The sequence below is a fragment of the Microtus ochrogaster genome, linkage group LG8 (genome assembly GCF_000317375.1).
Source record: "Microtus ochrogaster isolate Prairie Vole_2 linkage group LG8, MicOch1.0, whole genome shotgun sequence".
Classification (NCBI taxonomy): Eukaryota; Metazoa; Chordata; class Mammalia; order Rodentia; family Cricetidae; genus Microtus; species Microtus ochrogaster.
This window is the reverse complement of record NC_022033.1, coordinates 7,779,517-7,790,734: the sequence shown is the minus strand read 5'-3', so window position 1 is coordinate 7,790,734 and position 11,218 is coordinate 7,779,517. Positions and strand designations below refer to the sequence as shown.

The window sequence follows — 11,218 nt, the reverse complement described above, 5'->3', positions numbered from 1 at the left end:
GCACACAGACAGAGTGGCTTTGGCCTCTAACTTTTCTTCCATCCCCAGTGGGAATAATTACACATCAGTTAGAACAAGGGGTGTATCAGAAATGAGTCTTCACAGCCTTAGGAGATTGCAAAGGTTTTGGCAGATTTAAGCTAGATTTCTGTTAGGGAAGACCGTCAGGATAAACAGTATGGCTTTGGAATCAACGAGAAGTGTGGAGAACCGAGTGGGAGATAACTCCGTTTGGGACCAGCTCTTAGGCTTAGTCATGGTGCTGTGGGCAGGAGTGGATGGGAAGCTGCCGTGGGGAAATGCTCCTCCTACTGCGATTCCAAAGGGGACGTGTGGCTTACCTGTGGTCGTAGCCTGAAGATGCTGGGCGTTCCTGACTTGCTCATAGTCTAGAGAGGCTGGCGCTGGTTACCTAGAGTGAGAAGATACTCGTCTGTGGAGGAGCCTGCTGTCTGGTTTGGGGACCTTCGGCTGAGAACCCCTCTAATAACAGCTGGTGGTCTTTCCCCTCGTTTCAGGGCTGCGATATGAATCAGGAGATTTTTCACTTGTGTCTAAAGCCCCAGGCAAGAGTCTCATTCTGGGATGTATAGGGAAGAGGGGAAGGCGTGACTGACAGCTGTACTGACAGCACACACAACATGGAAAGGAGACACGACAGCCAGAAATCAGGGCGCTATTTCACAAGAATTGGGCATGGATTGTGGCGGCCATGATGGAGGCACCAGAGTGTGGATGTGATTGGAAGGGGTCGAGGTCTAAGCTGTTTGCTGACAGGTGACTTCAGAACTCAGTGGCATGGGTTTACTCCACATGTAGGAGAACAACAGCTAATCTATGCAGTAATTTTAAAGGACACACATACCCGTATAGAGTGCATCTAGCTGACTCTGTATATCAGGCTTACCTTGGTCAAAATGAATTAAAACATGAAATGGGATATAAAATGCTAAATATCCATATTCAAGATAGACCTACTCCCCCCCCCTTTTTCGCACTTATTTTTGTTGCATCATTGTGGTATAAGCTCCTATTTTAGGAATAAATATATTAGTCTATGCATGCATGCGTATTTCCATACCCTTCCCTGGACATGCATGTCCTGAAGAGGACCACATCCAGGCAGCTTTACGCTGTATATTTATTTGCATGCTGTGCTTTTCTACCACATGTCACAGAAGAAAGTGACCATAGGAGTCTTGGCTGGATAGGGGACAAAGTTGTGAGATGTTGTCCGAGCTGCTGGTTTTGCACAGCGGTCTGAGGAAGTTCTGTGGGCAGATGCATGGTGTCTGTGAGGTTGGATTATTCTGGAATGGAATGCAGATGTAAAGAAAGGAAAGAATTAATGTCAAAGGTCGTAGGCAGTCCTTGTCGAATAAGTTGGTTTCTACCTCAGGGAAACTGGCTGTTTCTTATGTTCTGCCTACTTGGGCTCAGCCATCATGAGAGCCATTCCATGACGCCTTTGGGTCTCTGTTTCAATACTTTCTTCTTAAATCAATCAATCAATCAATCAATCAATCAATCAATCAATGAGAGAGAGAGAGAGAGAGAGGGAAGAGAGAGAGAGAGAGAGAGAGAGAGTCTTTAGCCCCTTATAAAAGAATAGTAGATGAACCACCAAGCAGTTCATGGGTGAAGTCTTCCCACTCTGGCAGGGCTCTGTGTGTCCTCCAGGAGCCCGCCAGGTAGCTCATCCCAACACCCTTCTCATTTGTGAACTTCTGGAGCATGTGAAGGGGCCGGAAATACAGATGCAAGGCTCCAGGCTCCCCATGACACAAGGCAACAGTAGGATATTCAAGAGGAGCCCCAGTGAGGTCCCAGCATAGAAAGTATAGCAGAAGCAGATGCTTGAACCAGACAGATGACTCATTGCAATGAACGTATAGAAGTAAAGATGTATGGACTAAAGGGTCTACCATGTGCCTCACCGGGCTGCACTACAGCTTTCTCCCCTAGATTTTATTTTCTTATTTATTTTTGTTGTTTTGTTTGGTTTGGTTTTAGTTTTAAATTTTGTTTTGGGGGTGTGGCAAGGGCACAGGGTGGAAGGGAGGGCATGGAAAGATGAGTGGGTTTGGGATGCATGATGTGAGCTCCACAAAGAATCAATAAAAGGTTAAAAAAGGAAAAGATCAGAAGAAGTTTCCTGAGCACAGATCACAACTTGGTAGCCCGTGCCCTTACAGCATATTTTTATCCTTAGGAGCGGCTATGTTTCTTTACTTATGGGAGATTAAGTTCCAGGAGGGTAGTAATGTTGCCTGCCACCAAGACCTGACTCAGAATAAGTGCTAAGAACTAAAAATAAAGAATGAGTAGATGGATAGAAGACAAACCAAAGATCAGATAGTGTGGGTCATGGATGGGTGCAAGGAAGATGCTTAGGGAAGGGCCATGTTTCTTCTTCAGCTAAACTGAGCGGTGTCCTCCTTGATACTGTTACATGCTGAAGAATCTAACATGTGTATTATCTAGCAATCAATACACAAAGGCTATACCACATATACAGTTAATTCAGCAGAGAACCTGATTAATATGAAAGTTCTTTTCTGCTGCAAAAGAACAAGACCCACAGCTCCCGAGACTTTTAAACGACTGGGCTGTGGTTTGAATGTGAAAATCCTCCATAGGCTCATGTGCTTTGACACTCGGTCATTTGGAAAGGTTACTGATATTTAGAAAGTGAGTCTTGCTGGAGGAAGTTCATCTCTCGGGGTGGGCTTTGGAGTTTGGCAGACAGACCATACTTCCTGTTATTTCTCTGATTTTGAGCTGCTAAAGCAATGTTGTGAGTTGGCCTCAGGCTCCATCATCCCTATCTTCCCTACCATGATAGACAGTAACCTTTCTGCAACCAGGAGCCAAAATAAGCCTTTCTCCCTTCAGTTGATTCTGTCAGGGCAATTATCATAGCAACAGAAAGGAAGCTAATACAGACAGTGAAGAAAGTCACACTGAAGGCTAATGGAATGAGTCACACCTCTAGTCTAGGCTCTGTGGTCAGTCTTCTCTGAGGTGACTTAACAACTCTGTGGCAGTAGCCTTGGCTGTTTAGAAACAAGTCCTGAGCTCTATTGTTAAATAGCTGTTATATCCAAGAAGACCCTGCGACCTTATCAAAACCCATCTTGTGGCAAAAAACCAATTCATCCAGTGTGAAGTTTGTAAAAGGGACAGCGTTCGCCCATTCTGCCTCAGTGTTGTCATTTGTAAAAGATGAAAAAAAAAAGACCCTGCGACCTTATCAAAACCCATCTTTGCGGCAAAAAACCCATTCATCCAGTGCAAAGAGTTTGTAAAAGGGACAGCGCTCGCCCATTCTGCCTCAGTGTTGTCATTTGTAGAAGAAGATGAAAAAAGTAAATGCATTTCTGAAAGTCTCATGTGGCAGAAAGGTGTCTGTGGATGGGACATACCATAGTCTTTAGCATGTATGCTGAGCAAGGGTCAGTCATGAATTTGTCTAGACTGCAGCTCTTTTGAAAGTAAGGCATCTATGTATGTGGATGGGGGTGTGCAGGGGTGTGTGCACATGCTCAGTGAAGTATGGCTCTGAGCTTGGCATATGCGACTGCCTTGGAAGCCAGTTGTCCTCTGTCACGCGCAGTCCTGACCCTGCCTGCCCTGTGAACACTCACTCTCCTCCCTGGAGCCGTGAGCGGGGGCGGTGTCATTTTCCTTATTACCAAAACCAATTTCCAGAATGGGTAATTGTGTTCTGACTCATGCAGTTCCCCTGCATTTCCTGGCTGCTTCCGGTGACTTATGTCTTCCTCTTGGCTCCTTAATGGATATGTAATGAAGCAACATATCTCAAAGTCATGGCTGTGTTTCATACTTCCCTTAAGTAATGTCTCAGTGGAGGGCCAGTCTACAGGCTGGCACATGCATGCCCTACCTGCTTCCCCAAGGCAAGAAGCCATGTTAAAAAGACAAATACTTGCAAGCTAGAGGTGACTTCTGGAGGCTGAAGGCTGTCAAGTGGTGGCCCATGTCCAAGGTGAGACGAGAGTCCTCATCTGCCTGCTCCATGTCTTATTTCTGCCAGTTTTTCAACAAACTTGGTTGTATGATCTTAATCTTTATTAGCCTCGGTTTCCACCTATAAATATTGCTGATAATACTGACACCCAGCTCTGAGACTTTTATGATGATTCAAACAGGCATGTGCTCCAGAAATGCTCAAGCCAGAATTTGACTTATGAGGAGGTTCGGTATGTGCTGCTCCATGGTCCGGTCCTTTTTCTTTGAAGCCATCCATCGGAAAGTCATTTTCAAGTGCCTCAGGTCTCTCTGGGAGTTGGAGAGATAGGTATTATGACACATTATGACAGCAGAAAATCAGGTAGAGCTTCAAGTCCCATGTATGGCAGCTTAGGAAAGGGAATGACAAACTCACATGGGGGTCAGGGCAGTCTTCCCAGGAAAAGTAGACTTCCAAGATAAATCTGCAGGCAAGTTTAGTCTTTTGCTCATAGAGCCCATATATTGAGTGACTACCCACCAGAGGACAAGATCTGTGTCATAAAACCCTCAATAGGGGCAGTAAGGGAGTGAAGAAATGGCACACAGATGCACAAGCTGTGTGGGATCAGGTAGGGGTTCTGGCTACCTCAGCATCTACAGCCTCATTGTGTCTAGTAACCACATCACTAGGGAAAGGGGCAAGTTGGTCTGAAGGTCTCTTTAGGGGAGCAGTCTCAGGCTGTAACATCTGGGAGGAGGAACTAGCTGCAGTTGCTAGTCTTTGTGTACAATGGCCACTCCTTATAAACACTCATACTGGGACCCCTGAGAACCGAGGCAACCCCCTTGAGCCTGGCCCATATGGGGAACTGACTTTGCAAATGTCCCATGAGTCGGAGGCCTTGGAGTTCTGGGCAAGGTTGTGCTCATGTCAATGGTATACATTCACTGGGATTTCAGCTCACTTAGGTCTTGCTCAGCTCCCTAAAGATGAGCTCTGTGTTAGACCTGGGAGACAATGATGAGCATAAGTACAGTGCCTGCCATATGGAGCTGACTCTCCTTAGGCAAGAGAAGAACTAAACCAATCAGTCATGTAGCTGGTCAAGAGGGAAGCCATGGGAGATACGTATTGGGTAGCTTGGGAGTTTGAATATTGGGGTGGTGTTTCCAGGAGGGAACCAGTGAGTAACTGAGATCTAAATTAAGATTTGGGGATGATTGGAGGGCAGTAGCTGGAGAGGAGGCAAGGCTCTGGGCCTTGGAAGCCACACGATCAGTTCTTGAACAGAGTGGGGTCCAGTTTGGCTAGGCCATAGAAAGCTTGGAGACATGGTGGAAGTGTATTGGAGAGTTAAGTGTGCAGGAGACACAGAGGGCTGGCTGGCATGGTCATTTGCACACCAGGATTGGGGTTTTCATGCCAAGTGTAACTGGAAATCTTGGCGGCCTTGACTTTCCTGCTTAAAAATGCCAGAATGAAACCTCGAGGTTGCAGAGACCGTGCACTGTTTGCACAGTGAATTCTTGGGGTTTAAAGCGGAAGTAGGGAGACAAATAAATAATTATAGAAAGATGTCCATGGCTTAGGTTGGGTTCTGGCACAAAAATAAACACACACACACCAAATCAGCAGTTGTGTGTAGTGAGTGCCAAGGGGTTGTGGCTGATGGAGGATAAGCCATATCCTGCGGAGTCTCTGGAGATGCTGGTACGGCAAGCCCCTTAGGATCTCTGTGTGGCATTTCATGCTGATAAATTTGCATTTATACTATAAGAAGGGCCACTGGAGGTTAAGAAGCCGGGAAATGAAATGATCAGATTAATGTGCCCGTGGAGGGTGTTTATTTTTCTTCCTGGGTATTTCTTAAGTCAGGCATTTATTGAATTTAGGGTAATGGATGGGAGAGGTGGTCCGCATCACGGCAGGCTAAGATTGATGGGAGGCTTATTCTTTTGTATAACATTTAAGGGGGTGTTAAGGGGAGTTTAAGCTTGCCACTGTGAAAGGCTTATTTATCTTTTAAATAAATACTTACCAAAAAGCCATGTAAGCCTTCCTCTTTGCATGCCTCTCCAGGATGACAGGACCTCATCCTGGCAGAACTTCCTTTGTAGAAGCACCATGAATTAGCATCCTCTATGGCAGGGCAGGGAGGGATTTCTGTAAGTGCCAATAGCTAAGATTGTGAGAAGGGAGGGGCACAATGTATAGTAGGACAACTTTGATACTGATGTGAACAGGGTGGTGCTGTGTGGTGTTCTCATACTCTAAGACCCAGACCCATGACCTCCGAGGAGCTTAAGGTGAGTCAGAGAGGTTGAAACCAAGTTTGTGATGGGGTCTCTCTGAGTTGTGATATATGGCTTGACTCTTGAAGACAGACATGATTTTTGAGATTCCAGACCCTTCCCTCAGATGTGATAATTTAGTGATGGATTGGACCACCTTTCCTTACCTCCCATCCTTCTGATTCATGCTGAGCCTTCATTTCTGCAGATCCGTTCTGTGAAGTGAGGCTCGCAGGCGATGGGCTCACTGCCCTCTGGGTCTCACCTCTGGGGATGTAGGTAGGAAGTGTTTGTGCAGAGCACGTGACCAGACTTCTAAATCTTGATTTTTTTTTCAGGTTACAGAACTCAACAATGTGAAAAATGTAGCCCGATTGCCAAAGGGCACCAAGAAACACGCTATAGGGATCTACTTCAATGATGACACCTCCAAGACCTTTGCTTGTGAATCAGGTTTGTTTGCGGCAAGTGGAGGAGGGGGCTTTGGCCTTTGATACCTATGTGTTTGTGTGTGTGTGTGTGTGTGTGTGTGTGTATATATCTTTTTCATGGTTGCTGCCATTTCCACAGATCTTGAGGCCGATGAGTGGTGTAAAGTTCTCCAGATGGAGTGTGTGGGGACCAGAATCAATGACATCAGCCTCGGAGAGCCTGACTTACTGGCTACGGGGGTGGAACGAGAGCAGAGTGGTACGTGTGTGAAGCCCTCACCTCCTGTCTCTCTCATAACCTATTTCATTCCCTTGTGATAAAGCACAGGGCACCTCATTCTATATAGTTGTGAGTTAGGAAAATGTATGGGAAAAGTGAGTTCTAATAGCCCTCAACGTTAATATTGGAGCGAATGGCATCCTCCAGAGTTCTGGGATGTAGAAAAGAACCCACAGTAATGTTTTCAGTCGGCGATTTGAAGGCCCACGCTGTGCATCCGCTGGATGGAAGGTGATTTGTGAACATCCAACTGTGACATTGGCAGAGGAGCCGCACCCCATGAGTATTAGGACCTCCCCCATTTTATACACGGGGAAAGCCGGAACCTCAGAGAGCTAAACTTCTTGTTCCAAATGTGGTAGTTAGTGTCTGAATCCAGACTGTGATCACGGGTCTTCATTTACAAGGCACGAGCCTTAAAGTGGGATGACTTCCCCATTGCCTTCTCACTTAAAATATGTTTGAACACTTTCCAGTGTTTTTAATAGAATTTAATCCCCCAGAATATTTCATCGAGTTTAAACCCACTTAAAAATCTGTGATGAGAAAAATTCAACCCTTGAGCCAACTCAGCTCAACACACCATCTAGGAATAAATCCTTTAAAATAGTAATGACCAAAATATTCATGAACATTTTAGCAAAAATCAATGTTGATTCATAGTGTGAGCCTGGAAGAATTGCTCCATCTTCAAATAGCTGAACCTAACAACTGGGTTGATTGGATCCCAGGGTTCTGCTTCAAAGCCCGACTTGACCTATGGTCACTTGTCCGAGTGGAAGCAGCTCTGGGTTGCCTAGATTGATGGCAGACAGGGCAGAGGTGGAATTGCACTCTGCGAGCCATCTAGCTGCTAGTTAAGACTCTTCTCCTTCCCAGCGGAGCTGTGTCTTCATGACACATTTATGGTCTTGCCCATGTTGAATGGACGGTACTGACCATGATATGTCACCATGCCAGCTGTTGATCAGGACCTGGAGGCGCTGGCTAGGGCAGAGCAGCCTCTAGTGAGGCTGAGAACTGGAGCTACACAGGGGTGAAACCATTTACCAAGGCCATCCACCCCAGCCTGGACCTTCCTTCTGTGGTTCATTCAGGCAGAGAAGAGGAAGCCAGGGCCTTGAGGGTACAGGCCAGCATACGGAAAGCATGGCAGGGATTGATGGCTGCCATCCTTTAGAATGGCTGGCTCAACCCTTAGCCTTCACATGTTTGTGTTTGTGGCACAGTAGAAGCACACAGGGTTGTGAGTCAAACTGAGAACGGTGCCTAAGCTTTCCTTTTTGCCTGCCAGCTTTGTGTGCTCAGGTTTTCTCCTGTTACATGCTCTTAAAAACCTCCACCGTTCTTTGGAAGCACTTTATAATCTGATTTTGGAGGAGTTCAAATCCGTGCACTTACAATGGTTTCTCACCGAATGCATGAGAGGCGAGCACTGTACCACCGACCTCTCTCCTACCCCACTAATTTATTTTTATAGCGAATCAATTTGCCTCTAACAGAATCCATTAACGATGGTCTCCTTTACCTCTTACTTACTGAAAACAGTTTAATCCATGGTCCAGAACTCTCAAGGGGCACAGCTGTTTCACAATAGTTTCTAGAAAGCATGCATCATTTGACTATTGACAGTTCAGAATAAATTCAAAAGACTTAAATCACAGGGGCCTAAGCCCGCTCATGTAGACAGTCTTAATATTATTATTTGCTAAGTTCAAATAAAATATGGAAGTTTTGATGATTTTTCTTATAATCATTCCTAATAGACCATTCCTAATAGAATATTGTTAGCATCGCACTGTCCTGTTAGATGTTTGGAATCTACTCTAGGATGGATAGATAGAATTGTCTAGTAAATGTCAATATTTTTGATCATATTTCACTTAGAGATTTTTGACTCTGTTAACTTTTTTTGTTAATGAAGTTTCTAAGTTGTAATGATAAAAAACAGTGTAACTCTTCAGGGGAGATCTTCTCTACAGTTACCAGCTACAATTAGCTTCCATAGTTTCCATAATCTTGGTGACATTGTCAACAGTCACTCCAGGAAACACATGGCTATCTCTTCCCAGAGTTGGCTAAACAAAGTTCTTTGCTAAAACTCTTTTTAAGGATCTCCCTTGGCATCTTCACAGCTGTTGGTCAGCTAATTGCACGCTGTTTCTGTGAAGTGTGGATTCCATAATTCGGGGTACAGCTTTATTCGGTTGATTATAGAAACTGCAAACTGGTTAATGCTACTTTAGGATCACAGATCAGAAGCCCATCCTTGCGCTCCTGTACCTTTGTAGGTGCAATTAAAGTGTGCTCAGCAGGGAAACTCTGCTCTGAGTGCTTACATTGCTCTGGTCTTTTATTGGCATACCTTTTTTTTTTAATGATAAAAACTGAAAATGTCTAAAACTGATCTTTGCTCATGTCAATAGTGTTCAGTGTGTGTTGACACGCAGAGTGTATCATTATGCCATGTAATAGCATCTGCATTTAAAATCTCATTTGTAACCTTTATCTTCCTGAATGTTCCACCAAACCGTAGCATGTACATATTTTTTAAATGCTTCTGTATTCCTACGATGTCTTTGCTGTTTCATTCCTGGGGATTTTAGACTAACCTTTTGTTTTTCTCCCAGAGAGATTCAATGTGTATTTGATGCCATCTCCTAACTTAGATGTACATGGCGAATGTGCCTTGCAGATAACATATGAGTACATCTGTCTTTGGGACATCCAGAATCCCAGAGTCAAACTCATCTCTTGGCCGCTAAGTGCCCTGCGGCGGTATGGACGTGACACCACGTGGTTCACTTTTGAGGCAGGGAGGTAAGTGTGTGGCTTTTTATACATCTTTGTCTGGCGTCTGCTTCCCTTTTCCAGGTTCAGGACATGGAATTGGACCAGAAGTTTGCTTCAGAAAATTCATAAACTCTGGTCTTATGGAAAGATGATAGCATGGTGTTCGGACAGCCAAATCCCCTCACTCCTAGGCAGGATTCTAACACGTCACAGATATGACATGAACTTTCATTCCTTGATTTGATGGCATGCCCCAAACTGAAGCTGAGCTGGTAAACTGTACCACGGACTGGGTTAAGCTGAGTAGAGGCCTGTTCCTTGTCGTGTGAGCAGCTTCCTTGTTGTAATTCGAGGTTCACTACTGTATGTGAACTGGCAGGGTAGATCGTACATGCTAGGACGGATCCCTGACACTTTACAGGTTGCAGTCTGCTTACTCTTTAACAAATGTCAGACATGCTGGAAATGCTGGATTCTAAAGCTTGCTAGTTGCTATCCCACTGAGCCCTTTCAGGGTCCCCCTTGCTCCTGTTAGAGGCAAATGTGGGAGTGAAGGGGATACAGGTGCCAGTTGGGAGCATCATGGCCTACAAAAAGATCCCTTTGGTCAGTGTTACATTTTACCTCCCCGCCCACAGCGCTTCCTCCCTGAGTTTAGGTTCCTTTTAAAGGCAAAACAAACAAAACAAAGCAAAATCCCTCCAGCCCCCAAAACTAAACAAACAAACAAACAAACAAAAAACCAACCCCCTTTTTGTATTTTAAAATTTCAAATGACTCAAGCTTTAAGAACTACAAGCCCATCAACATTCTAGCACCGGAAGGAGAAAGCTTCACAAACCATGACCCTAACTGAAGAACTGTGGGTGATGGGTGGCCTCAGGCAGAGGAAGAGTCAGTTTTCTTTCAGGGCATGTCTTCTGGTAGGTAGACCCCTTACGCCCAGGAGCATCTAAAGAGCACACATTGGATGATGGGTTATTTGTTAAGCAAAACCAGAAACAACAGCAATAAAACACCAGGGTGAAGACACAAAGTTGAGCCATAGGTTGGGAGACAGGAAGCTGGGGTGCATCCGGAGGAGTAGAAGTTAAAAAGATCAAAATGCATGAATGGAATCTCAAAGAATTGATCAAAGCATTGTCTTAAAAATGGAGTGTAAGGTCGTCTGTGTGTGCCTTAACATTACAGTGCAGTTGTAACAGCCAGGTTAGAGTATTGAAGGTCATGGCTTAAATCTGATAGCTCTTTTACAGGGAGTGATATTGATTTAAAGGGGGAAACAGAAGTTCTGAACACTGCCCAAGCCTCTAACTCAAGTGAATAAGTGGAGAATAATGATCCCTCCCAGTCAGTTTACCTCATTTTAATCAGAGCCCGAGTATTTCACAGGTACTTTTGGGGAATATGATCAATTTCGTGTTTTCACAACATTCTAAAAAAAAAA

The 11,218-nt window shown here is 44.8% G+C and overlaps 1 protein-coding gene across 1 annotated transcript in view; it reads left to right on the top strand.

Moving 5' to 3' along the window:
• The window catches only part of Dok5 (docking protein 5), a 147,959-nt gene that overhangs the window by 91,944 nt on the left and 44,797 nt on the right, over positions 1-11,218 (top strand). Inside the window, exons 3-5 of the mRNA XM_005362822.2 lie at positions 6,606-6,720; positions 6,838-6,957; positions 9,609-9,798. Of these exons, the coding sequence (XP_005362879.1) occupies positions 6,606-6,720; positions 6,838-6,957; positions 9,609-9,798 (425 nt within the window). The remainder of the gene's footprint in view (positions 1-6,605; positions 6,721-6,837; positions 6,958-9,608; positions 9,799-11,218) is intronic.